Source organism: Mustela putorius, unplaced genomic scaffold (assembly GCF_011764305.1).
Source record: "Mustela putorius furo isolate JIRA1106 unplaced genomic scaffold, ASM1176430v1.1 tig00000174_pilon_pilon_pilon, whole genome shotgun sequence".
Lineage (NCBI taxonomy): Eukaryota > Metazoa > Chordata > Mammalia > Carnivora > Mustelidae > Mustela > Mustela putorius.
Window position 1 is genome coordinate 44216291 of NW_025421304.1, and position 27573 is coordinate 44243863.

Genomic DNA, 27573 nt, shown 5'->3' on the forward strand with positions numbered 1-27573 from the left:
CTGACCCCGGGCTGGAGAGCCGTGCACTCACCCCACTGAGCCCCACCCTCCCCTGACTTGGGTTGTGACAAATGGTGCTCACTTTGTCTAGAACTGTCTGCAGGCAAACTTCCGAGGGCCATGCCTTCGGTGGGGACAGGGAGACTGACGCTCTCCACTCAGGCTGGGCTGACTGCATGTCTCAGGGGCACATGGCTGCTCTCCTGTGGAAGGCAAAGAAGGCAGCGGATCCAGGCTGAGAATCCCGAAGTCCTCATTCAGAGGGGAGGCAAGAAACCTGCATAAATTGTTCACGCCACTTCGGGGGGGACACAAGATCTACTTAATTAGGCTGGCCTTGGCCAATCCGAACGGACAAGAGTGATGTCCTGGAGGCTCTCCCTGAGCTAGCCCTTTAACAGCAGGATTACAGGAAGTAGGGAGGGTAAGACCTAAGGGACTCCAGGGGAGTGCCCGGAGCAGGTGGCGCATCTGGGGGGCTAGAGACAGCAGCCATGTCAGCCAATGCGAAGCACCGCAAGACCCTGATGGCCTGCGCAGGCTGACCAGCCATGTATGCCTGTGTGTGCACACCCTCTCCCTCCGTGAGTCTCCGGAGACCCAATGCCCAGTCTGAGAGGAACATTCAGGCTTAAGAGGAAGGCTGGGGTGGAGCTCAAAGGTCAAGGGAGAGGCCTTGACCCATCCTGTCCCCATTTTCCTTTCTTGGTCCTTGCCAGTGGCTTTCCTCATTTGAATCCTGGAACCACAGTCGGCATGCAAACCCAGGATCTACCTGGGCCAGTTACTCTCAATCCCGGTTCCTTACTTGAAACGGCGGGGACAGCTTCTCCCAGGAGGTAAGAATTTAGTAGGGTGCCGCCCCCACAAGGCTGCTGTCTCCAGTCTTCTAACACTCTCACACCAGAGCCTCTTGCTCCTGCACTTACACCTCTGCAGTGCGGGGGTTCTCGGTCTTGCCGGCACACTTGAATCCCCGAAGAGCTTCTAAAAACTATCGATGCCTGACCCCACCTCGTAATTGCTAGGAATGCGCCCTTGATCTTTATTGCAGAAATCCCCCCAGGAGACTAAGACACAGTAAGAGTGGCGAGCCTCCTCCACCTTAGACCACGGAGTCCCAGACGCAGACCAACAGGAGAATCACCCGGGACGCATTAACGCCAACAAAAGGCAAACTCCCAGGACGGCCCCGAGGTTCGCTTTCAGTCCATCCGGGGGAGGAAGCGGTGCGGAGATCTGCACCTCTGGGAAGCTCCTCGGTTTGCACGTGTTTACTTTTAATGAGAAGGGCGCCGTCCCGCCTGCAGCCGCGGACGCTGACCGAGGGCAGTCGCTCCCCCTCCGGGTCGCCCGGCTGTCCGTCCCCGGTGCACCCGCACAGGTGCAACGCCACGAGGCCGCGCGCCCGCCTGCGCGCACGACCTCCCCGCCCACCCCGCCCGCAGGTTCCTCCCGCCCGGCCAGCCCGTGCTCGCAGGGCAGAGGGTGGGCTCGCGAGTGGACAGCTCGCAGCCGGGGCAGCCCCCGCCCCCGCTCGGCGGCGGTCGCGGACACGCCTCCGGAAGGCCCGGAGACGCCCAGTGCCGGTACCGCCCGAGCGACCGCCGCGCGGAGGCGCCCAAGTCGCGCGAGAACTGGCCCGGGGCCGCGCCCGCACCTTCTTTGACGCCCTGTCAACCGAGAGGAAGTTCCGGAGAAGCTCAGGGCGCAGACGCGACACGCCAGCCTCGCGCCAGCGTGCCGTAAGTGCGCAGGCGCGCCGGCCGCTCTCTTTTCTGCTCTTCCTTCTCCCGGTCTCCAGGCGTCAGCGGCCGTTGGGTCCTATGTCGCGCCGGGCCCTCCGGAGGCTGAGGGGGGAACAGCGCGGCCAGGAGCCTCTTGGGCCCGGCGCCCTGCAGTTTGTCCTCCACGATGAGGATGATGCGGAAGAAGAAGGTCCAAAGCGGGGTCCAGGCGGCCGACACCCCCGGGGCACAGGGAAGGAAGGCGTCTGCGTCAACAACCGGTTCGAGCTGGTGAGGAACGAGGCTGCCCGGGGTGGGGGCGGTGGGAGGGGGCAGTGGGAGGGGCGGGCTCGTGACGTCACGGGGCGGGCGCTACGTGGCCCGGGCTGCCGCGGGGGCGGTGGTGGGCGTGGCTACGTCGGGCTCGGGTGTGGCGAGGAGAGCCGAGGCCGTCGGGGCTGCGGCGCAGGGGGCGTGGCCGTGGCGTCGGGGCGGGTCCGCAGCCCGGTGGGCGGGGCTTCACGGCTCCGCCCCTGGGGGCTCTGGGCTCGGTCGCAGGGTTGGGCGTGGCGTACGCTAGGCGCCCGCAGGGCCGCGGCACAGCCCCGGACCGGGCTCCTCGCTGGGCCCCGCGCAGCAGGTGTCGGGCCCGGCACCCACGCGGTGGACGCGCGTTGAAGGCGTGCGCGCCCCGCGGGGTTTCTGCTGGCCGCAGTCGGTCGTTCGCTTCTCCGAGCGCCCTGTGCGCGCAGCCCGCGTGTCTGTGTTGCTCAGCTGGGACCCGATGCTCGAGCAGCCGGCGGTGGGTCTGCAGGTGGCGGAGAGACCAGGCACCTTTGTCAGCGCTGTCTTGGGCCGCGCTTGCTGCCGTCGGTAGATGGTGGGGAGCGGGGGCTGCCCGTCCGGGAGCTGGGGAGCCGGGCGTCCAGAGTGCTGGCCTCGCCTCGGAAGGCAGGCGAGAGGCGGTGCAGGCGGGGCCGCGTCCTGTCTTCAGATCCGCCGCAGTCGTCTGCCCTCTGCTGCTTCTGCGACTGGACCCCACCCTGCTGCTTGGCCTGTCTCGACATTTGTGTTACAAACCGTCTCCAACACGAACAGAAGCCAGAGTGGTGTCCGCCCGCGCTTGTCTCCCGGCTCCCGCGGTTGGACTCGCCGCAGTCTGTCTCCCCAGTATTCCTGCCCCTTCATGTGCCCTTAACCGTGCCGCTCATTTTTCTGACTTCTTCCAGAACACCCAAGTCTTCTTTCCCACCTCACTTGTGCACAGGCTGAAACCAGCTTGTGCTGCCGTGGGCCATCTCCGTGGACGTCTGACCCCGCGTCTGACCCCGCGTGCTTCCTGGTTCCCGTATTCCCCAGATTCAGTCTTTAACCCCAGTAGCTTTTGTTTGGAGGACATTTGCACATTCCAGGCAGTGCTGCTGGGTCCTGGGATTCTGGTAGTCTGGGAAGGCGGTCCTAGTGCCCCCTTGTGCAAACAAGGTAGTAAGTGCACCTGCAGAGTAAATTTAGGCTTCCTGCCTTAAAGCCTGTCATGGTATTTGTCTCTGAAGCGAGTTAACGTTCCTGCTGAAGAAGACAGGAGGACAGATGGACGAGGGAGAAATGGACAAAGTGGCAGGAGCTCACTTGCGGAAGGAGAGGGGAACATTGATGTGGGCCTCACTGTGAGATCCTGTCGCAGGGGCTCAGGGCTCTGCTGTCTGTGTTCTCCCTTCCGCATTCTGATATTGATATCATCGGCTCAGATGTCCTTCCCTGTCTTGGGATTCTTGTGTCCAGCGCAGCAACATCTGTCTCCTCTTAGACCTTTCACAGACCTCTCGAACCCAGTGTGTCCAATGCTGCTCACTGCCCTTCCTGCCTCCTCCAGGCTTTGCTCTGTGGAGAGCATTTCCACGTTTCCTCTTGTCCACGCCAGCAATGTGAGGGCATTCCCAAGCAGCTTTCTCTCTCGCACGATACACTCAGACCACTGGTGCAGCCCCTGGGGGTGACCATTGCCTGTGGCCTGGATCGTCAGCATCCTTGTGCCCGTTCCTGGTTCTGCTCTTCTTCCTTTGCAGTCTCTGAACACAGAGGCCAGCCATAGTGACCCTGTTAAGCACATGTCTGACCTCAGCCCTCCTTTTTTTCACAACCCCCCAGTGGTTCCAGGCTGGCCCAGTTCACCCCATGAGCTCTCCTACCTGTTTTCTTTATAATCTTGTTCGCTGTGCTCTAGCCATAGTGATCTGTCCCCTTTGCTGTCTCCTGTGCTTTTAGCATCTTGTATGCAGGTGACACATGGCTCACTCCTCCCTCCGGTTTTGGTCAGATGTTGCTTCCTCAGGCTTGCCTACCCTTCCTACTTGCTTTAAAAGTACACTTACCCCAGGGCGCCTGGGTGGCTACTGAGTTGTGGATCCTGATCTCAGGGTTGTGAGACCAAGCCCCACACCCTTGGACAACCTGCTCTGCAGGGAGTCAGCTTGAGGATTTTCTCTCTCTCTCTGCCCCTCCCCCACGCTCATTCTCTCTAAAATAAATAACTCTTAATAAAAAAAAGCCGGTGCCTAAGTGGTTCAGTCAGTTAAGCTCCTGCCTTCAGCTCAGGTCATGGTCCCAGAGTCCTGGGATCAAGACCCACGTTGGGCTCCCTGCTCAGCAGAGTCTGCTTCTTCCTCTATGTCTGTGTGTGTGTGTGCTGTCTCTCTCTCAAATAAATAAAATCTTTCAAAAAAAGGACAGTTACCTCACATTCCCATTTCCCTTCTTCTGCTGTTTATTTTTTTCTCATTTTTCCCTGGCAATTAACAGAATATACTGTACAAATAACCTGTTGGTTTTTTTTAGATTTGGTGTTGCTTTGTTTCCCTGCTGAAGCACAAGCTTTGTGGAAACAGACTTGCCATTCCCTAACGTATTCTGACCACCCTGTGTCTGGCACCCAGATATGCAGAAAAGTTACCACTTGAGTCAGCATTTCCTCTAAGAGGACCAGCAGGTGTTGTCTCCAGCCAGAATGTATGCATACAGGCTTTGGAGGCAGAAGGACCTAGGTTTGAATCCTGGCTCCACCTCTTCAAAGCCGAGAGAATGTAGACAAGATACCGAACACAAACTTTGGTTTCCCTGGGTCTTAGGGGTGATCTCACTTACTTGATGGGGATGTCATCAGTGATATGGGAGTTAACATGTGCAGCCTTTAGTCAACACTCAGCAAACGTCGACATTAAATGATACTGGAAACCAAGTGAAGGGTGGTGCAGTAGCACTTAAGGAGAACCGTGACCCTAAGTGGTTTACTGAGAGACATGCAGGGGCCAGCTCCGTTCTCCTGAGGAGAGGAAAGCTGAGCAGAGACACTGTCCTTTGTTCGTTCACGAATTTGTCCTCGTGACTGGCTGTTGGTTGCGGGGTGGGTTTTTTTTGGGGGGGGGGGGCTTTAGATTAGAAATCGTTTTTCTATTTCATTCAGAGTTGTTTTTAAAACCGGCTTTATTGGGCGCCTGGGTGGCTTAGTGAGTTAAGCCGCTGCCTTCGGCTCAGGTCATGGTCTCGGGGTCCTGGGATGGAGTCCCGCATTGGGCTCTCTGCTCAGTGGAGAGCCTGCTTCCCCCCCTCTCTCTGTCTGCCTCTCTGCCTACTTGTGATCTCACTCTGTCAATAAATAAATAAATAAAATCTTTAAAAATAAATAAATAAAAACCGACCTTTTTTTTTTTAAAGATTTTATTTATTTATTTATTTATTTATTTGAGAGAGACAGACAGTGAGAGAGAGCATGAGCGAGAAGGTCAGAGGGAGAAACAGACTCCCCGTGGAGCTGGGAGCCAGATGCGGGACTCGATCCTGGGACTCCAGGATCATGACCTGAGCCGAAGGCAGTCGTCCAACCAACTGAGCCACCTAGGCATCCCCAAAACCGACTTTATTGAAGTGTAATATATGTAAATGATAAACTCACCCATTTTAAATGTAGAGTTCAAGTTTTGCAGCATAACATACTGTGCAATGATTGTGGATGATGTAGAATAGAAATCAGTATTTTGGGAGTCTAGGTCTACCTCGACAGTCTGCTAAAAACCACACAGCCCCACTTCTAAAAATGACCAGACTTGGTAGCATTGAGAAATTTTCCCTCTAAGTGAAGAAGATCAATATTTCACAAATAATTACATTTAGCCCTTGATTAGCACTGGAGCCGGGACATGAATCCCCGTGCAGTTGAAAATTCTGCCTATAACTTTTTTTTTTAAAGATTTTATTTATTTATTTGACAGACAGAGATCACAAGCAGGCAGAGAGAGGAGGAAGCAGGCTCCCCACCGAGTAGAGAGCCCGATGCGGGGCTCGATCCCAGGACCCTGGGATCATGACCTGAGCTGAAGGCAGAGGCTTCAACCCACTGAACCACCTAGGCGCCCCATGCCTATAACTTTTGATTCCCCCCAAAGTTACCTACTGATAGCTTATTGTTTGCTGGAAGCTTTATTGATGACATAGAAGCTATGTTGTATGTATTATATACTGTATCTTTTTTTTTTTGTACTTATTTATTTGAGAGAGAACATGAGCTGGGGGAGGGGCAGAGGGACAGGCAGACACCCTGCTCCCTGGGGAGCCTGATCCCAGGACCCCTGAGTCCATGACCTGACCCTAAGGCAAATGCTTAAGGCACTGAGCCACCCAGGCACCCCTTAGCCATGTTTTACATACTTGGTTGTCAGGGGACAGTGGTATGCGTGATCTGACAGGAGGCGGAATTCAGCACTGCAGGAATCAGAAACACAACAGCAGGGGCGCCTGGGTGGCTCAGTGGGTTATGCCGCTGCCTTCAGGCTCAGGTCATGATCTCAGGGTCCTGGGATCGAGTCCCGCATCGGGCTCTCTGCTCAGCGGGGAGCCTGCTTCCTCCTCTCTCTCTGCCTGCCTCTCTGCCTACTTGTGATCTCTGTCTGTCGAATAAATAAATAAATAAATAAAAATAATAATTAAGCTGCATGAAAACCATGTTCTATCATTCTGTGAACGTCCTTCCTACCTGCCCAACAAACATGTTTTCTCAGGGAAATGATTTTGCTGTTATTATGCCTCCGCACCAGGAGGCTGGTTCAGTGATAAACGGGAGACCTTTCAACTCGACTGCTGTTGTGTTTCTTTTTTTTTTTTTTTTTTTTTTTTTTTAAGATTTTATTTATTTATTTGACAGAGAGAAATTACAAGTACACTGAGAGGCAGGCAGAGGGAGAGAGAAGGAAGCAGGCCTCCTGCCGAGCAGAGAGCCCGATGCGGGACTCGATCCCAGGACCCTGAGATCATGACCCGAGCCGAAGGCAGCGGCTTAACCCACTGAGCCACCCAGGCGCCCCCATGCAGCTTAATTAAATATGTGTGCCAGCTAGGTGTGCTATCTCATGAAGTGTGATGCCCCATGGACCTAGCCTGGTTCTTCTCCCGCATTACTTCTTGGAGTTAGACCTGATTTCATTACTGCTTTTCACCCGAATCCACTGGGGAATGGGACGGTTCTGCTTCTGTTTCTTGGTCAGGAATTGCTTGATTCTGAAAGTCTTGTGAGAAGACATGGCCAGAAATAATCAGCCACACACAGCGGGATGGTCTGTGTACTGTGTTCTTAAGCTGGAGAAGAGAAAGCGTTATTAAGAAAACCATAAGAGGGGGGCATGCCTGGGTGGCTCAGTCATTTAAGCGTTTAACTCTGTTTTGGCTCAGGTCATGATCTCAGGGTCTGGGATTGAGCCCCACCTGGGGATGTATGCTCAGTGGGGAGTCTGCAGCAGTGTCTTTCTCCCTCTTTCTCTGACAGGCACCCTGGCAGGCCCCCCCGCCCTGGTGCACACACTGGCTTGCTCTTAAATAAATACATCTTTTTTTTTTTTTTTTTTTTTTTTTAAGATTTGTTACTTAGCAGGAGAAAGAGCACATGTGAGGGGAGGGAGAGGGAGAGGCAGGAGCAGACTCCCCGCTGAGTGTGGACGCCCCCCTCCCCCGAAATATGGGGCTTGATTTCAGGTCCCTGGGACCACAACCTGAGCTGAAGGCAGATGCTTAACCAACTGAGCCACCCAGATGCCCCTCAGAGAAAGAAATCTTTTTATTTATTTATTTGTTTGTTTGTTTATTTATTTATTTATTTATTTGACAGACAGAGATCACAAGTAGGCAGAGAGGCAGGCAGAGAGAGAGGGAAGCAGGCCCCCTGCTGAGCAGAGAGCCCGATGGGGGACTCGATCCCGGGACCCTGAGATCATGACCTGAGCCGAAGGCAGCAGCTTAACCCACTGAGCCACCCAGGTGCCCAAGAGATAAATCTTAAGGGAAAAAAAGAAAGAGTCGGCTGGCACCCAGCTTCACTGCGTTGGAGGTACCATTTGGCTGAATGCCGGAGAAAGCTTGGGTGCCAGTTCTCTCCATTGTTGAGAGGAAATGCCCCAGGAGGTCTCAGTCCAGTTTTCTTTCTTTGTTCCCAAATCTAAACCAACCAGACCACACCTGGGCCCCTGGCGCTCTCACTCAAAAAGTATCCATAGTAGGAATCTCCATAGTATTGGGTAGTGCTGGGACAAATGCTACTTTGGTAGGATTCTAGCGTTTTCAAGTCAGGAATGGATTTATAGACAGACAAACATAACATACTCCTGAAATTTATCTTTGCCACTTGGAACTTTCCCTTGGTGAACAAAGCAAGCAAAACCAAAGGATACAAAACTTGTTCCTGCTTTCTTTTCTTTGATAGTTTCCCAGCTGAGACAGTAGATTCAAAAAGAAAAAAAAAAAAAAATGAATGAAAATTCACCAGGCACAGGATGATCTCAGATTTGTTCTCTCTCTCTCTCTTTTTTGTGAGAGAAAGTGAGCAGAAGCAAAGTGGAGCAGCAGAGGGAGAAGCAGCGTCCTCTGAGCAGAGAGCCGGATGCGGGACTCCGTCCCGGGGCCCTGGCATCATTACCCAAGTGGAAGGCAGACATTTAACTGACTGAGCCACGCAGGCGTCCTTCCCCCCCAACCCAATATAAGGGTGTTTTTTTGTTTTTGTTTTTAAGATTTTACTTACTTGACAGAGAGCACAAGCAGGGAGAGGGCAGAGGGAGAAGCAGGCTCCCCGTGGAGCAGAGAGCCTAAGAGGTGGAGCCCGTCTCAGGACCCTGAGATCATGACGGGAGTAGAAGCAGAGGCTTAACCCACTGAGCCACCCAGGCGCCCCTGGATCTCAATTTTTAAAAAGAAAGTTGGGGCACCTGCGTGGCTCAGTGAGTTAAGCCTCTGCCTTTGGCTCGGGTCATGATCCCAGGGTCCTGGGATCGAGCCCCACATGGGGCTCTCTGCTCAGAGGGGAGTCCGCTTCTTCCTCTCTCTCTCTGCCTGCCTCTCCGCCTACTTGTCTGTCAAAGAAATAAAGAAAATCTTTTTTAAATAAATAAATAAGAAAGTTATCTCAGGGTTGTGGGGGTTAAAGTAGATCGTATTTTTATTTTATGTTTTGAGCTTTATATTTTTCAGATGCCCTAAGTTGAAGACTCAGTTTTATTTATTTTTGGACCTGAGTGCAGTAGATGGGGTCCATCCCATTCGGCTGATGAAACATCATCATCATTGTTCTGTATTGGCCTCTTTTGTTTGTTTATTCCTTGACTGGCTGAAGGGCCAGAACTTGTCCAGCGACTTGTACCCACCCCACCCCCGTCTTGCCTCCAGAGTGTGAGTGTGAGTGGGTGTGCACAGTTCACTCTTTTGTACTGCTGTGCAAGGTTCTGTTGTGTGAGCTCCTTTTATTATCAGGGAAGAGTCTCTAGGTAAGTCAGTCCCTACGTACCTTTTCTTTAGCTCCTTGTCCTGTTGGCTGCTGGAGATGAACTGAGCTAGAGCTCTAGGTAGCAGGAAGGAACATGAACGGGCTGTTGAGAGATCTTTGCCCTGGAGTGGTGGTCAGCAAGGGAGAGAGCTTGTAAGGTTTGGGGATTCTTCCTTATGTCAGCTGTAAAGACAGAGACACATGGGGCCACCCTGGGCCCTAGCATCTCTGGGGTTCGTTGACTAAGATGACCCTAAAGCAGGGCGTATTGAGAAGGTAAGAACCACGGCTCTGCTGGGCGCATTGACATGGGTGTTTTTCTTCCCAATGTGACCTCAGAGCGGCCCTGCATAGGTCTCCCCGCCCCAGCTCTGCCCCGCTTTCCACTCTGACACAGCTCAGTATCACCGTTTACTCTGTGACCGGGACACCTGCAAAGTCCTTGTTCTCGCCTCTGTCTCTCCAGATCAACATCGAAGACCTGGAGGAGGGACCTGTGCTAAATGGGGAGAGACCCGATGGTCTGCTCCCAGGCGCGGTGGTGTCCGGGAACAAAAGGAGGTCGCAGAGTGGAGGTGCAGACCGCAAGAAGGCTGGAGAAGTGGCTGACAGGGCAGCGCCCCCAGAGCAGGTATGGGGAGCCACCACACCCACTCTGTGCTGTCCGTTTTGGCCCTGCAGCTGCCGCACAATTTCCTTGGGACCCTGGAGAAGATTTGCAGGAAGCTCTTAAGGGGGGCACATACAGGGTCCCCTCGACAAGGTTCCCTAGCACACGACATGCCTTCACACTTGGGGAGGGTCTGCTTGTGCTCGGCAGCCTGTGTGCTCTGGAACTGTGGCTGCAGCTCTGGTCTGGTGGGCGGGGCTTTGGGGGTGCCAGGCCTTGAGGACCTGCGACCCTGGTTAGTGTCGCAGTGTGGCTGTGGTGCGTGGCACAGGAGAGGGTCTCTTGGGGGGCTTCTGCTTGTCTGTGCAGCAGGTGATGGACAAGTGCAGCCGGAGAGAGCTGACTCATGGGTGCCGTGGACCCCCGCCTGAGCTCGGGATGGTGGGGGCCTGGACACTGCAAGGAGGGAGGCGGCCTGTGGAGGCACCAGAGGGACCCTGGCGGAGGCACCAGAGGGTGGGGGAGGTGTGCAGGGGGATGTGCAGGGGCCCCCGTCTCCAGGCAGCTACGTGTGGTAGGGAGGGTGCTTGGCAAAATGAAAGATGAGGGCAGAGGGCAGATGGGTGGATGGTTTGGGCCCTGGGAGTCTCTTGAGGTCCCATGTCCCTCTTCAGCTTGCTGCTTTAGTTGTCAGATTTTAGCATTTTATTGTCTTTTTCCATTGACCAAAATGTGCTTCTTTTTTTAGTCTAATATAAGTGGCAAACTCCGAAAGAAGAAAAAGAAACAGAAAAATAAGAAAAACACTACAGGAGAAATTTTGGTATGTGCATATGGCTGTTTTTCAAGGTGGTGGTAGAAGCAGTTCATTTTTATTTAGTGTTTTAATTTCTTCCCATTAGGATTCTAGTTCAGAGGTCAGGGAAAGTCACGAACCAAGTTTGGCTGGTATTCCTTCACTTCGTTCCTTGAGGGTTAGACGCCCTCACTCTTGATATCCACGTCCTGGCCACCATCTGAAGTGACATTCTCTGGCCGGCAGAGCCCCTTCTTGGTCTTTTGGCCCCGTGGCCTGAGCTTTTTCTAGGCTGCCAGACTGACGGGATGGTGAGGTGTGAGCCTCTGGGTGCGGTCTGTTGTCGGAACCCTGCTTCCTTCAGTCTTCACCATCAGATGCAGTGTCTCCTGAGGAGGTTGTAGCTTTCTGGACTTGTCACTGGTCGTTCTGGTCCCGAGTCCCATCTGGAGAGGTGGCACTCCTATAGGACTAGCAGTTGGGCTTGTGACTGAGTTCCTTGAAGTGTCCTTCTGGCTCTGTGGTCCTGCCAATGCTGAACTCTCTCCTTTTTTCTAAATAAATTTGCAGTACTCCGTATTGGGATTATAATGTCTTTCGGAATGTAAACAATATAATGCGGGTTTCTTATAAAAATAATTTTGTTATTATTAAAACATTTAAAATAAAGTCATTGTGGTGATTAATATATTGTTTTGGTGTTTTTAGGAAAATGGGCTGGAAGATATTGATCGCATCTTGGAGAGGATTGAGGACAGCAGTGGTTTCAACCGCCCTGGGCCGCCTCCCCTTAGCTCCAAGAAGCACGTCCTGTATGTGGAGCACAGGTACAGCTCTCTCCTCTCTGCTGAGACACAGACTCCCTGAAAAGGGAAAAAAACATTTGAAAAAGACGTCCTGTATCTAAAAGCAATGTAGATTTGTTGTTTTTTAAAGATTTTATTTATTTATTTGTCAGAGAGAGAGAGCACAAGCAGGCAAAGTGGGAGGCAGAGGCAGAGAGAGAAGCAGGCTCCCGCTGAGCAAGGAGCCTGAGGTGGGACTCGATCCCAGGACCCCGGGATCATGACCCAAGCTGAAGGCAGACGCTTAACCGACTGAGCCACCCAGGCATCCATGTTTTATTTTGTTTTAAAGATTTTATTTATTTATGAGACAGACAGAGATCGCAAGTAGGCAGAGAGGCAGGCTCCCCGCGGAGCAGAGAGCCTGATGCGGGGCTTGATCCCAGGACCCCAGGATCATGACCTGAGCCAAAGGCAGAGGCTCAACCCACTGAGCCACCCAGGCGCCCCAGCAATGTAGGTTTATTGCCAAGCATTTAGGCAATAAGGAACAAGGAGAAAGAAGGAAAGGGGAAATACTCTGTTTCCAGTGACCCGTCCTTCAGCTTCATGTATCTGGGAATGGTTTTTCTTGAATGGTATTGAAGTAAGATGTCGTTCTGTGATAAATTATTCCTCTCTTGTCCTAGTAGACGCCTAATGAAACCTCGTTCTTACTAAAGAGACTGTTGCCAGTCTTCCAAAAGCTATTTTTTTTCCTATGTCAGTGAGCCCACCTTGATCTGGTCTGTAGGCCTGAGTCTGCTCTGACTCAGCCCCAGTCCTGGCCGCCTCTGTTTGCGACCCGCATGGTTTGGAGGAACGCAGGCTGCCAGCTGTCCTTCATGTCAGAGTAGCCGTTCTGCCTGCTGAGTTTTATGGGACCTTTCAGAATCCCCAGACTCGTTTCATTTTTCGTTGTAAAATGTTCAATTTTCTAGACACTTGAATCCAGACACAGAGCTGAAAAGGTATTTTGGTGCTCGAGCTGTCCTTGGGGAACAAAGGTAAGCACAACACTGGCTTTGTTCTAAAAAATGTGTGGGAGTATTCTCAAGGCCTCTGAACGTTTGGGGGAGGGGAGGTAAAGCTCCTTGCCAAAGGAAAGCCTTCGAATTTCTGGTTCTGCAAATTCTTCGGAACCTGAAGGGTCAGGGAGGAGCTGATGTTTGACTGTTTCCATGAACACTGGGCTCCAGCCCGCACGCTGCCTTTGCTAGCATGTGTGTCACAATTTTACAGAGATTCTAGAGGTCCTAAAATTTTGCGCTTCTAGCCCTGAAATCTTGGCCAGCTTAATTTTTGTTTCTCCATCAGCAGCAAAGCCAACACAGGGTTGATTCTGGGATAAGTCTGGTTTTGTTATGTAACAGTTCTCAGTGCTTGACGACCTGTGGGAGATGCAGTGAGAAATGCTCTGAGCACGAGGGTCTGTTTGCAGGACTGTGTGTCGAAGGGGTGGGTGTTGGCTTTCCTGACCCCCAGCATTGAGGCCGGTTGTGACCGCGAACTTCCACACTGGCAGAAGCTTTGGCTTTTCAGTATATGTATTTTTTCTGAATGTAGAATTAAATGCTTGGTTTAAAAAAATTGAGGCAAGGGTGGCTTAGTCGCTTGGGCATCAGACCCTTATTTTCAGCTCAGGTCATGATCTTGGGGTCCTGGGATTGAGCCCCACTTTGGGCTCTGCACTTGGAACCCTGCTTGTCTCTCTCTCTCTCCCTTTGCCCCCCAGCCCTGCAGACACATGCTGTCATGTGCGTGCTCTCTTTTTCTCAAAATCTTAAAAAAAAAAAAATTGGGGCAATTTAGAATAGAATTGTTTCCTTTGAGCCCCCCTCCAAGATCACCATTTGGGGGGCGTACTGCCCCCGTCTGGGCCCCTCTGCCGTGCGCCGCACCACCTGGTTCTGCCTGGCTGGGTTCTAGGTTCTAGGTGGATGAGGGGGTGCACGCGCCCCAGGGCACAGTTGTCGGCTGCTGTGTCGGCTGTGGTCTCCCTGCCGCTGGCGGTCATTTCTAGTGAAACCGCCCAGCAGTGGCCCTCCCCGTGTGCGGTCAGCTCCAGGCCTCCACTGCCCTCCGAGTACTGCAGCCCCTGTTGTCTGCCCTGCGGTGGGGGTGGGCTTTTACAGTTCTGTCTAATGCTGTCGACCAGCAATTGTTCTTGTTATTGGCTGATGGTTTCTGGTTTTATCCTGGGTGTTTAAGTTATTCAGGACACAAGGATTTCTACTTTGTCTTCTTTCAGAATGTTGATGAAAAACATGGTCTCTTCACGATGTTCCTCTTTGTCACCTGATTGAACGGCGTATCCCTCCCCACCCTGTTGCACTGGTTTGGGTCGGCTTGGTCCGTCTTTGCTGTTCCTTCATATTTCTGCCCAGTCTTACGTTTGTGTAAATGGTCGTTCACAGTGATTATAGTTCTTGTATTTATAGTCGTCGCATGCTTCTAGAACATCGATTGAATACGTGAAGTCCCACCACGGTTTTCCCTGAGAAGCTCCAGTTCCCTCACCATGCACACAGGCGGACTCCGTGTGTTTCTAGTCGTCCTCTCTGGCAGCGCCTTCAGTCCTGCAGAGGCCTATGCATGGCTTTTTCCCCTGACAGCGGGAGGGACAGCCCTCCCGCTGTCCTCCTGATGTCTCCCTGCTCCCCTGCTCAGTGCACGGCTGGGCTCTATCTGCGGTTCGGGGGACCAGGCAGTTCTGAGCGTCCACGCTCCCAATCAGAGCCGGCCTCGGTGCTGGGGGTCCAGAAAGCTGAACACCTACCCCTCCGACACACAGTCCTGCAAACAGACCCTTGTTTGAGCATTTCTCAGAGCGTTTCTTGCTGCGTCTCCCAGAAGTCATCAAACACTGAGAACTGTTACATAACAAAGATCAGACTTATCCCAGAATCGAAACCCGTGTTGGATTTGCTGCTAATTGAGAAAAATTAAGCTGGCTAAGATTTCAAGGTTAGAAGCTCAAAATTTTATAGGTAATGATGAGTTTTCTTTAGATTTTGACCATGATTTTCAGGTACCATGTTTTTTCTCCTGCAGTTTTGCCTTCTTGTTGGGAGAAGAAACGTGCTTTTTTCTCCTGTTCCTAATACAGACCAGTTCTTACTCATACTTTTTTTCCTCAACGAAATGGTTCAGATTATCAAAGTATAGAGAAGAGTGTCCACATGTCCACCTGCCTGTTACTCAGCTTAAGAAAAAAAGCCCCAGTGACCATATATAACCTGTTTGTGGCCACAGCTTCAAGAGGGCGGTCTGGCCCCTGTAGAAACCCCCGGATAACGGAGGTGGAGCACACGGCCAAGGGGAGGGGGCCATCCAGGCACAGCATCTCGGGAGCCGGGCCTCCCATTCCCGCCGCCCCCTCATGCTCTGTCTTGGTCATTCCCACTCAGCAGCGTGTTGACGTCAGTATCCTGCTACACCAGTTCTTTTCATGGTTACCATTTTTCCCTTTTCAAAACCTGTTGCTGCGCTGGTGGCATCTTGCGAGGGGAGGAGAGGGCCTCCTCACAGCAGAGGCACAGAGGCCGTCCCTTTGTCCTCTGTGCCCGTCTGGCGGGGCATTTGTCCGGCCTGGTCCTTAGGGATGCAGATGGCTTCCTTCCATGGGACGCCTACAGGCTCACTCTTCCCCATGTCTTTATTTGCAGTCTTCTACTTTTGTTTCCTTTTTACCCTTTCTTTTCTGCTATTTTGCTGGACTATAAATTTTCTGTTTTTCTATTTTTTTTTAAAGATTTTATTTATTTATTTGACAGATAAAGATCACATGTAGGCAGAGAGGCAGGCAGAAAGAGAGGGGGAAGCAGGCTCCCCGCCAGCAGAGCGCCCGATGTGGGGCTCGATCCCAGGACCCTGAGATCATGACCTGAGCTGAAGGCAGAGGCTTTAACCCACTGAGCCACCCAGGCGCCCCTTTTCTGTTTTTCTTTCTCTGATTGTTTGGTCATTTAGGTGACAGTTTCTAGTTTCGTCTGGTGGTGGTCCTGTTCTGTTTGTTTGTTTTTTTAAGATTTTATATATTTATTTGACAGAGCATAAGCAGGGGGAGCAGCAGAGGGAGAGGGAGAAGCAGGCTCCCCACTGAGCAGGGAGCCCGAAGCAGGGCTCCGTTCCAGGACCCCTGGATCGTGACCTGAGCTGAAGACAGACTGAGCAGCTGAGCTCCCCAGGCACCCTGAGGGTCCTGTGTCCTGGCCGTAGCTCTGCCCCCCTGCCCCCCTCCTTCCCTTCCCCACAGTTTTGTTTCCGCGGTCCCTGCAGGGTTAGGCAGTGAAGGGAAGCTGTGAGCATGTCTGTTCTCCCCAGGCCGAGGCAGAGGCAGCGAGTGTACCCCAAGTGTACCTGGCTCACAACCCCGAAGAGCACCTGGCCGCGGTACACCAAACCAGGTGAGGGGCTGTGGCTTCGGCAGAGCAGGTGCGCGGCTGTGTGGGCTCTGTAGCCTGGCGCTGGAGGACCCAGGATCCCCTGGCCTCCCCATACGCCAGCTGCATGTTTTCTCAAATAGGGTTTCATGCAGCTTTTTTCTACTTTTCTCCTGTGGATACTGTATTGTAGGAAGCGATCTCGTTCATTTTCCAGGTGTGATAGTTTGTACTTTGCTGCCAGCGAGTAAGTCTGTAGAACTTAAGATCAGCAACTGTGCAGAAGCACCTGGGGAATGTGGCGTAACCACCCCGTATCAGAGAGCCCCTGGGTCTAGGGCCTGACTGGGGCGGGAGAGAGTGTGCAGACAAGAGCACCCGTCGCCGTCATGGAGGGAGCATGTGGCGGCCCCGCCCTGCCCAGCAGCATGGACACGGGAAGCTCCTTGCAGAAGCCCCGAGCCAGGGCAGAGGAGTCTCCTTGGCTCCGTGGTACGGCAGGAGAGTAGCCTGGAGCCGTTTACCCATTTCGTGATGCTTCCGAAGGCTCCCAGGAAGAAACGGCTTCGCATACCCAGTTTCTGGCAGGAAGAGAAAGGGTTCCCACTGGTCTCCCGTGCCCGGCTGGATCTGGGCTCTGCCTGGTGTTTAAGCCCAGTCAGATGGGGGGGTGGCACTCACCTTTGCTGTTGTAGGACACGGGTGATCTGGCCACACCCATCGGGGAAGCAGCCTCTTCCTGGGAAAAGCATAAGCGGGAAGCTGGTGTAGACCACACCACAGGCAGTCAGCCCTGGGCATTGTGGGAAGGTAGACGCTCTGACGGGGACTCCGTGGAGTATGCCTGAGCCTGCTCGTGGGGGTCACAGGAGGGGCCTGATGCTGCCCTCCCCGCAGGTCTGTCGATGAGGCTGCTGGAGTCCAAGAAGGGTCTCTCCTCCTTTGCTTTTGAGCACAGTGAGGAGTACCAGCAGACCCAGCACAAGTTTCTGGCCGCGGTGGAGTCCATGGAGCCCAATAACATCGTGGTGCGTGTGTCCCCAGGAGCGTCTTTGCCCAGCCTACACCCTCTCAGTTACCAGGCTGCCCCGCACCGGGGTCACAGCCTGCAGTCCCTCGGCCCGCAAGCCCTTTCTCCTTCTGTCTCCTCTGACCCCTGCTGTACACCTGGATCCCAGGGCTGGGGGGACTGGCAGAGGGTGAAGGTAGAGGTCCTGGGGCACGGGGCCCCTGCTCTTACCACAGGCCTGGTTGGTGATGCAGCTTAGCAGCACCAGTGAGCCTGGTTTCAGTGACTGAGAGAAAGCCCCGCCTGGGGCTGCTGCCTTGCTGCTGGCTGTCCGGGAGGCATGGCCTGTGGCCCCAGCAGCGTCCCCGCTTTGCTTCTAGGTTCTGCTCCAGACTAGCCCATACCACGTGGACTCGCTGCTGCAGCTCAGTGATGCTTGTCGTTTTCAGGAGGATCAGGAGATGGCCCGAGACCTCGTTGGTAAGAGCCCGTCTGGGCGCTCGGCCCTGCCACCGGGCCCAGCACCCCCTCTGCTGAGGAGGCGCAGGCGCTGTCCCAGAAGGTGCTGGCCATACACAGCCATTGCCAGGGCTGTTTTTAAGAGAGGAAGGGGGGGAGAGAGGTGGCGGGAGGGGCAGAAGGAGAGAGAATCTCAAGCAGACTCCGCACTGAACTTGGGGTCCAACTCGGGGCTTGATCCCACAATCCTGGGGTCACGACCTGAGCCAAAAGCAGATGTGTCACTGACTGAGCCCCTGGCCTGGCTTTTTTCATTTACCCTCATGTTTTCAGGGTTCCCTCCTCTTCAGTGAGATGATGCTCCGCAGTGAGGATGGGCTGTGTTTGGTGTGTTACTTGGTGGACACTTGGGTAGTTTCCACGTCTTGGGTCCCGTGACTGAGCTGCTGTGGATGTGTGCATGTGGGTTTTGTGAGGACATGTGTTTGTATCTCCCTGTCTAGAAAGTCGTCCCTCTGCGTGAGGTCAGTGCACAGAGTGGCATTCATGATCCCCAGGGTCAGGGCTGCGCCATGGCACTTTCCAGAACCCTTGTTGTGCTCTCTTCCTTTGAGAGCTTTCTTTGTGAGCCTTGGGGGATAGGCTTGGAGGTGCCGCGCGCTGGCCGTGACCCCTCCCCCGATGTCCGTGTGGCCCTCAGAGAGAGCGCTGTACAGCATGGAGTGCGCCTTCCACCCCTTGTTCAGCCTCACCAGCGGGACCTGCCGGCTGGACTACCGCAGGCCCGAGAACAGGTGCGTTTCCAGGGTGGCAGGTGTGTTGAGGTGGGTCAGCGCCGTGGGGGGACGTGAGTACCCATGTAGGTGCAGCTAGGGCAGGTGGCAGGGGGCTGTCCCCAAGCTGTCCCACCTGCTGACTCACACCAGGGGGTCTCACTGTGTTTGTAACCTGAACATAAGTGGCCTGGACTCCAAGACAGATGGGTTGGGCTAGCCTGGGGTTACATTTGTCCTTGAGAGAAATGAGTCTGATAAGCCCCTGCTTGATCAGGGGGTGTGTAGTTGTGTTTTCTTGTCTATTTGGACACAAGGATCTGTGCCCCAGGAGTCTGGAATGCTCTGGAATGTTTTGTGGGCAGTCCTACGTTCCTCCATCATCGAGCTATTTGAGCACAGTCTGATCCCGCTCCCCGCACTGAACAGGGAAGACCGCATGACACCCTCTTCTCACAGATGTGTCTCCCGCCCCAGAGCCCTGCTCTGGCACCCTCGCTCCTCACCTCTGATTCCTGCCCTCAGTCTGGCCTTCAGGGCCTTGTGGGGGAGATGGGTGTGTCCTGTCCTGGTGCCCTCTTCACCCACCAGGGCCTCCATCAGCCTTGCTCATGTCCCACACACACACGTTGGCCATCAGCCTGGGTCCCAGGACACTTGGACCCCCTACTGCACAATTGTCTGGTTCTGTGTCCGTTGCATTTGGCTCTCCAGTGGAATTGTTGGTTCTTGGAGACAGGCTATAACGTGCTAACACGTGCAGGCTCAGCAGGGTGGTGTCCACTGGTAACAGTCCCAGTGCCCCCGGAGGATCCAGCTCAGCGAACCTGACGCCCGGCAGCAGCCCCCTAGCCACTCCTGGGACTGGAGATTTCCACAGTAGTGATGGGAGGAGAGGTTGGCTCTTCCCCGAAATGGTGAACCGTAAACCAAAACCAGGACAATCCGAGCTAATGGCGAGCTTGTTGCGCTCCCTGGGGACCCATGTAACTGGGCCCGCAGACTGAGGAACGCTCATGATCCTTTGCGCCGCCGGGGTTGCCTGGGAAGCGCCAGTGCGTAGTGGGCGGCGCTGCGGCGGGGGGACTGCGGCTGCCCTGGCTTACCAGGAACTGTGTTGGGTCTAGGAGCTTCTACCTGGCCCTCTACAAACAGATGAGTTTCCTAGAGAAGCGCGGCTGCCCGCGCACGGCGCTGGAGTTCTGCAAGCTCATCCTGAGGTAAGCGCCCACAGCTGATGCCCGGGGTCCCTGCGGCCCTCGCCCGCAGCTGCCCCCCCGCCCGCAGCTGCCCCCCCGCCCGCAGCTGCCCCCCCGCCCGCAGCTGCCTGCCCCTGCCCACCGGCACCCTCTCTCCTATGCCGCCCCCGAAGCCTGGAGCCCGACGAGGACCCCCTGTGCATGCTGCTGCTCATCGACCACCTGGCCTTGCGGGCACGCAACTACGAGTACCTGATCCGCCTCTTCCAGGAGTGGGAGGTGGGTACGCGCCTCTCCCTCCCTGTCTCCCTCTGGGCTGCTGCTGCTTCCGCAGGCGCCAGAGCTGTGGGGGGCGGGGCCCCTATGGGACGGACACACACACGCACGCACACACACACCCACACCGCCGCGGTCCTGACCTCAAGGCAGAACTGTAAAAAATGCACTGCCTCACCGCTGACCTTGATGGTGATGGCGTGTTGCAGTGGCGCTGTTTTAGGGTTAGGGCTAAGTGTAAAAGTAGTAACATTCATTTCATGTGTTCTGTTTTTAATTCGGCGGCTAGAAAATATGTTTCTGTTGGACGGTGCTGTCTCGGAGATGTGTGACCCTGACCACCTCCCATGAGGCGGGGCTGGTGGGTGTCACTGAGAAATGACCACATACGTGAGTCACTCTGAGCCCTTTCATTTGGCTCTTTGGCCGAGGAGTCCCCCTAGTTTACAGAAGTTTCTGGAGCCCCCAAATGCAGCTCCAGGGAGCGCACCCCCGCTCCACAGCAGGGCTAAAGGGGAATGTTTGCTGAACTCTGGAGACCATGGCCCTGCTTTAGTGGAGAAAACCTGGCCCGTTGTGTGTTGTCTGTTACGGACACGTAGAGAAAGGCCAACAAGGTGCTCGGCCATGTCCACGGATGTGATCAGGTTCCAGCAGGGGGAGGGACGCTCCTCGTTGGACCCGGGCTTCCCGAGTTTCCCACTGTGGGTGAGCACGGGCTGCCTGCTGGTGGGCACCTGTGACCCCACTTGACTCCACCTCCCCTGGGACCTTCCTCTCTTCTGTCCCTGCCGAAATCCCCCCCGCCCCCGCCACCACCACCACCCCAGCCTTGTTACTTGTCTCCTGCCAAGAGAAAGCTCCCAGACGTGCCATGAAGTTCTTTATGCCAAGTAGAGAGATGCCAGCAGGACGCCTGTGCTCATCGCCAGGGCTCAGACTTGGAGCGCCTGGAAATGGTGCGTCCTTTTCGTCTGCCACATCCGCGCTCCAGACTTGGTTTCTCTGGCCCTTGCAGGCTCATCGGAACCTGTCTCAGCTCCCAAATTTCGCCTTCTCTGTGCCGTTGGCCTATTTCCTGTTGAGTCAGCAAGCAGACCTCCCAGAACAGGAGCTGAGCTCTGCTAGGGAGCAGGCCTCTGTCCTGATCCGACAGGCCCTCACCATGTTCCCCGGAGGTGGGTGCACCCTCATCAGCCCCCCACCCAGCACAGTTCGAAAGCTGAGCGAGTCAGAAGTGACTTTGGTCTCCAACTGTCTTGGGGTTTTAGGATGAGTGTTTCAATATTGACAGAGAAAAACCTGCTCTCAGAAAACAGGTCTTTTCTAGAGGGAGGGGCCTGAGCTGCAGGGTGTCAGCAGAGCCGTGCTGGAGGGGCCCGGTCCGCAGACCGCACTTCTCAGGGAGTTGAAGAACTCAGAGACAAGGTTGTCCTGGGACTACACAGTACAGGCTCCTGCACCCTCCCTGAGCTTTCTGGAGTCGTGGGCCAGTGTCCGTGTGGGGACAGAGTCCTGCGGGCTGATCTCGGTGGTGACAGGAGATCAGAGAGCAGCCTCCTATCCTGTCAGGGTCCTGGTGGATTGGGCCCTCCTACCACGTGCGGTTTCACAGAGGGCTGTGTGCCAGGGACTGGCCATGTGGCTCAGGCACACTGTCCCCACAGCCCCGTGAGTCACCCTTCAGCTCCGTGAGCCTGCTGCGTCCCAGGCAGAGGAGGCAGCCAAGGTCCCCACCTCTCGGGCTCACAGCCTAGGGCAGGGAGCCGCCAGTGGAATGGGCTGAAGGGGACGGCGTATCAGCTGACACGAGGTGCCAGGGACAGAACAGAGCGGGGGGTGTGGACGAGGGGCGCAGGCGTGAGGAGGGGGCCGGACAGGATCGAAGCCCATGTCAGTGAGGGTTCCCACCAGACAGCGTTCTCAGTCCCTGCTCGTACGTCTGGGCCTCACACACGTGGCTGCCGGGCCAAGTCTTGGGAGAACTGACCCTTCCTCATCGAGCTGCTTGTAGCGAGGAGGCCAGGCCCCTGGTGGGCGCTAGCTGTTCGTGTGGGGCCAGCGGTGTTGGCAGCCGTGAGACGACGGACGGTGCTTCCGTACAGGCTCGGGTCTGTTGGCCGTGGAATGGTTGCCGGTGGTGTTTCCATACAGCCTGGGGGTCCTGCTGCCCACTGAGCTGCCCTGCTGTTTCCTGTCCCTGGCCACTCGGCCTCCAGTGCTCGGAGGGAGAGCGCTGTCTTGAGTGTCTGCACCCAAAGCCCGAACCCCATGAGCCGGCCCCTCCAGTAGCCCGCAGGTGGAGTGTGTGGGGACGCCTCGTGGGGCTGCCCTCGGATGCACACGGGGCCCCTGGGAGGCAGCAGGGCAGAGACCCGGTCCGAGGTGGCAGAGGCCCCCTGGGGGCTGGTACGGGCGGACTGGCTTCACCCTGTCACATGCCCTTGGGGGCCCCTGCTTCCTCCTGCAGTGCTCCTGCCTCTGCTCGAGTACTGCAGCGTGCGGCCCGATGCCGCTGTCGCCACGCACCGCTTCTTTGGCCCGGAGGCCGAGATCAGGTAAAGATAGGACAGTGCCTGCCCACAGGTCGTGGGCTGCCCCTGGGAGCAGAGCCCGGGGACCGTTTTCACTCAGACCGGAGGCTCGTGAGGCTGGCCATCACAGCTCTCTCCCGCCCCAGGCAGAGTCCTGCTGGGTGCTCACTGCAGGGACCTTGGCAGCCGGACTGTTCTCCCGCCGTGGAGGGCTGGACACAGCGCCGGCCGGCACGTGGGCCACATGCAGCCCCAAGCACGGGCCTTCCTGCTGAGAAGTGGGCAGGGTGTGGGGCCTGATGCGCCAGCCCTGCTGGCTGGGGTTGGTGACCCCGTGGGTATTAGTCACACAGCTGTGTGCGCACCCAACTGCCTTGCCCAAATGTCTCGTGAAAAAATAAGGAAAACATGCAGCGTGGGAGCCGGCCGTGCTCAGACCCTCGCAGTAAACCAGCACAGTGCCTCCGGCATCCCGGCCTGCGCAGACCTACGCAAGCCTTTTCTGTTAAAGACCTTGTTCTTACTAAAAAGTACACACTTTGTGGAAGCAGATGCCTCTGTATCCCCACGTCTGGGCAGTGGCCTGTCCCAGTTCAGCAGCCCTTCTGGGCAACCTGCTCCGCCCCCAGGCTGCTGGACGGGCCCCTGGGCCTCCCCCCAGGGCTGGTGGGTGTGTGGAGTCCATGCCCTGGTGGGCCCAGCTCATGAGCCCCTGTCTCCCACAGCCAGCCCCCTGCCCTAAGCCAGCTGGTGAGCCTGTACCTTGGAAGGTCACACTTCCTCTGGAAGGAGCCTGCCACCATGAGCTGGCTGGAGGAGAACGTCCGGGAGGTTCTGCAGGCGGTGGACTCTGGGGACCCTGCGGTGGCAGCGTGTGAGAGCAGGTGGGCCTGGGGGCCGGTGGGGGCAAAGGGGGCAGCACCCGGCCTGGTGGGTGGTGAAGCCCTGTGCTCGGGGTGGTGGTCACAGGGGTCGCCGTGGGGCCAGGGCGGGCTCTGCGCCACAAGCCTACTACGCCTCTCCTTCCCGGACCTCAGGCGGAAGATGCTCTACCAGCGAGCGCCCAGGAACATCCACCGGCACGTGGTCCTGTCTGAGGTCAAGGAGGCTGTTGCTGCCCTTCCCCCGGTAAGGGAGAGGGCCTGGAAACGGGGGCTTTGTCGCCCGCGGGCCCTTCCCTCACAGCTGGGGTTTTGAGAGGGGGGCTGCTCCTGGCCGGCTGACCTCCCAGGGCTCAGAGCGGGGGCCCTGAGGCACTCTGGTGAGAGATCCTGGCACAGGGAGTGTGGCTTTCTGCTCCTCCCCTGCTGCGCGTGCCCTTTGGCCGACAGGCATCCTTGGCCATCTGAGTGGGGCAGAGTGCCTGTCTCAGTGGAAGCAAGGCTGTCCCCACCCTTCGCCCGGCGTCCAGCAGACGCAGCCTTGCAGCCAAGGACCGATTCTGTTTGGCTGACGGACTCCTCGTGGAGAGACTGGTCCAGGCTGGAATCAGCTGGAGGTCTGTTGGAGGCACAGCCGGGCTTCACCATGGGTCTGCTTCCCTTTCTGAAGGATGTGACCACGCAGTCTGTGATGGGTTTTGACCCTCTGCCTCCTTTGGACACGATCTACTCCTACGTCAGACCCGAGAGGTACCTCTCCGCCTCCTGCTTTGCTCCTTTGCTTGTGTAGCTCTGAGGTCAGTGCTTCCGGCTCCCTGGGGCCCCCTGCCTCCTCCAGACCCAGGCCCCTGAGGACAGGGTGACGCGGGGTTGTAGGTCCGCTTTTGCCAGCCATGTCCTTTCGCTTGCTTGTCTGACGAAGGAGTGTCTTCCCATGGGGTTCTAGAGCAGGTGTCGGACGTAACAGTGGGAAGCTGGAGGAACGTACCAGCTGCGCCCTGTGGCCTGTGTGGCGCCATGGAGCCGTGTTATGTGCGTACCTAGCAGGCAGCGTAGTATCAAAGCCACAGCCCGAGTCTGCTGATGCCTGGGGCCCTGCGAACTGAGAAGGGCCTGTGTGGCCCAGCCCAGGAGAGCTGCAGTGGAGCGGGACGGCGCTTCACCTTGGATCATGGGAAAGCTGCCTTCTGCTTTCCTGGTGGCCTTACCACAGGCTGTCAGCACAGCCTGTAGCTCTGGAAGTCCCAGACAGGTTTTTCCATTCCAGAATGCATGCCCTCTCCAGGCTTCAGTTGAGCACGTTATGTAGAATAAAAAGCTTTTTCTTAACTGAATTACATTCTAAAAGTTGGACTGCATGCTTCTAGGAAAAGAGTGCCTACTTTAGTTCTTGAATCGATCAAGGTGACGCTTACACATTTTTAATGTTGGTGGGTTCAGAGAGCTGCCTTGCTGGACAGTGTAGGCCTGAGGAGTGAAGGGCTGTGCCAGCCCAAGCCACCAGTCTTCAAATGGCCAGTGGAGCTGGGCTCCAGCACCATGTCTTACCAGGAGGGCACTCCCCAGCACACTCTGGAACCTTCTCCTCACATGACCACTTTGTAGCCCCTGCATGGCTTTTCTCAAAAGTGAGCCACTGAGCCGTGGCGAGTGACCCTCCTCTCTCTGCTGAGCTCAGCTAGCCAGGTCCCCAAGGGCCCGCCCCCTCTGGGTGACCTTCCCTGGGAGGCCTGAGCTTGTGCCCCAGCTGCTGCGCTGGCTGCATTGGTGTACCCTGCCCCCAGCCCCAGGGCAGGGCGCACAGCTGCACCATCTGACCTTCTTCCTCTTTCAGGCTGAGTCCCGTCAGCCATGGAAACACGATTGCCCTCTTCTTCCGGTCTTTGTTGCCTAATTACACCATGGAGGTATGTGAGCACGCTTTGGCCTCTCTCTGCCATGTGGGTTCAGGCTGGGCCGCGGACACCTGCAGCCCGCTCAGGAGGCCGGGACAAGCCTGCCTGAAACGGTCGCGGCCACCTCAGCCCCTCCCCCAGGCATGGCTCCTGGACCTCGCACTGGGGCCTAGCCTTGTGTTTGGGTTTGAAGCTTCCTCTTCCCAGCAGGGTCCTGGGGGAGCTGGGGTGGGAGCCCTGGGCCTCAGGACCCAGGACAAGCCCCAGCTCAGACGAGTCTTCACTGCCGCAGGGGGAGCGGCTGGAGGACGGAGGGGCTGGGGGTCCGAACCACAACCAAGGCTTGAACAGGCTGATGCTGGCTGTGCGAGACATGATGGCCAACTTCCACTTCCACGACGTGGAGGCAGCTCGCGAGGACAACCTCGAGGGGGACGGGGAGTGGGACTGAGCCCGCAGAGATGTCGTGCCCCAACGCTGTACAATTATGTTCCTGATTGCTGTTCTGGTCGGAATTGGCCAGTTCCCTGGAGTAGAGATGCTGATGTGTCGTCCGCCTGCCTCCTGTGTCGCCTATAAATGTGAATGGGTTACACTCCCGCAGCCTGGGCTCTCCTTTCCTGGGGCTGGACTCTGTGCCCAGGGTGAGGCAGGTGGGTCTTGGGTCCGCCCAGCCCCCAAGGTGTCCCAGCAGAGAACATGACCCAGGGTCACATGCAGCCAAGCCCCAGCTCCACGTGAGCTCTCTCCGTGGCCGCCCTGCCCTCACAGTCTGGGCCACAGAGTGGAGAAGGTCCCACAGGTTTCCATTGCGACACCCCAGCTGAGAACACCAAGATGTTTGCTTCGCTCGGGAGCCTGGACAGGCTGGCCAGAGGCTGGAGGGGCTGACACCAGAGCCCTAGGGCTGGGCACCAGTGGCTTTATTGGGGAACTTCAGGGCAGCCCTGGGCTGGAGGGAGGCTGAGAGGTAGACCTTGGGAAGGACGTCTTGGTGGCTCTGGAGATTGTACATGGCAGGGATTAGGGGGCCTCTGATTGGGGGGGAGGGGCAGTGAACAGAGCGTGGGGGAGGGGTCATCCCCTGGGGCAAGTCCTGGCCCTCCTGCCCCTCGGCACCACACAGAGCTGCTTGGAGCTCAGGCGCCAGACGGGTTGTGGAAGGGTCAAGGACACTGAGGTCGTGAGCGGGCAGTCTGCGGGGCACCCTCCCAGCCCTGACCTCCGCCCCATCGTGTGGGCTGAGCCTGCCAGGAAGTCCCCCACGGTGCTGTAGGCATGGTTGTGCAGTAGGCATGGTTGTGCAGTCAGCTTTGGCGGTGGCGGAGGGGTGGTTTGTGTTTTAGGAGCTTGTCCTGTCAGAAGTCCCCAGCTGGAGACCCCCTACATTTGGGGGTCAGCAGCGAAAGTCTCTGCCGTGAACACGCGTGACAAGGATGGTGCCCTGCGCCCGTGCCGGGGTCGGTCAGTTACTACCCGGACGTCAGTCCTTGTCTCTGCCTGGATTGCGTGAGTGGGATCCAGGACCGACAGAATCCCAGGCTGTCCTAGATCCTCACTGGCCCCACGAGGGTGCCCCACGATAAGCTTCAGCCAGCAGGACAGGGGTCTGTCCTCTGATGGAGGCAGGCAAGCAAGGTGAGCTTGACACCTAGCCTCTCCTTAAGTATGCCCGCATGGGGACGTATGTCCGGAGTCGCAGCAGCCCTTTTACGACTGGGAGTTGGTGACCTTCCGAGCAGAGCCAGTGTCCTAGAGAGAGTACAGCAGAGAGAGGCTGGGCCCAGGCCGTGCTGAGACTGCTTGCTTCTCGGCCCACTGCCCCGAGAGATGTTCACGTCATCAATACTCAGCCAGACTGCTCAGGGTTAGGTCATTCCTTGCAGCTCGCTTCCATGGAGATGGCCAGACAGCCAGCTCTCTCACATGGGAGCATCTGCTCTAAAGGCTTGCCCTGCCTCCCCAGGGTCCAGGCAGGGGTGAATGGGCTCCTTCCAGGCCTGCTGCCCGTGGACAGAGTGCTGACAGGTTATGCTCTCTCCCGTGAAGGTAGACCCTACCCCAGGGTCTGTAGTCTTTAGCGCAGACACCACAGGGTGAGCACACGAGTTCAGAGAAGCCCCTGTGACCCAGCTCTGGGCCAGGCCTCGTTGAGATCCCGTGGAGGAGCCATGTGGTTGCTCCTGGGACTCTGTCTCCTGGCTGGCCCTCAGGGAGCTCCGTGAAGTAAGCAGCGCCTGGGCCCTCTGGTCAGGCACTAACCCCACCCCCTGGTGTGGCCATGGCTAGATGCTGCTCTCTCACTGGACTCCAGCTGCCCCATGAAGCTCGTTTACGCACTGAGTGCGTGCAGCATGCGGGCCTGGTGTGTGCCAGGCCTTGTCCTTGGCGCTCCTGTTGTCAGCCT

General features: G+C 56.3%; 1 protein-coding gene across 1 annotated transcript; it reads left to right on the forward strand.

The window, feature by feature from the left end:
* Window positions 1-1672: 1672 nt before the first annotated feature.
* Window positions 1673-25761, forward strand: TCF25 (transcription factor 25). The gene is made up of 18 exons (XM_045076502.1): window positions 1673-2018; window positions 9992-10156; window positions 10884-10958; window positions 11640-11758; window positions 12697-12762; window positions 16082-16164; window positions 17038-17168; window positions 17530-17629; window positions 18309-18402; window positions 19509-19601; window positions 19754-19859; window positions 20875-21034; window positions 22327-22414; window positions 23116-23274; window positions 23428-23518; window positions 23942-24021; window positions 25106-25178; window positions 25459-25761. Exons 1-18 carry the CDS (start codon window positions 1827-1829, stop codon window positions 25615-25617), a joined length of 2034 nt encoding a protein of 677 aa, XP_044932437.1. The 5' UTR covers window positions 1673-1826; the 3' UTR covers window positions 25618-25761.
* The last annotated feature ends 1812 nt before the right edge of the window (window positions 25762-27573 follow it).

Bases quoted from the DNA above. Each gene is read 5' to 3' on its own strand.
- TCF25 (XM_045076502.1), top strand. From the start codon at position 1,827: ATGTCGCGCCGGGCCCTCCGGAGGCTGAGGGGGGAACAGCGCGGCCAG. The intron at 17,169-17,529 runs GTGCGTGTGTCC...CTTTGCTTCTAG, and splicing joins TGGAGCCCAATAACATCGTG to GTTCTGCTCCAGACTAGCCC. The intron at 22,415-23,115 runs GTAAAGATAGGA...TGTCTCCCACAG, and splicing joins GGCCCGGAGGCCGAGATCAG to CCAGCCCCCTGCCCTAAGCC.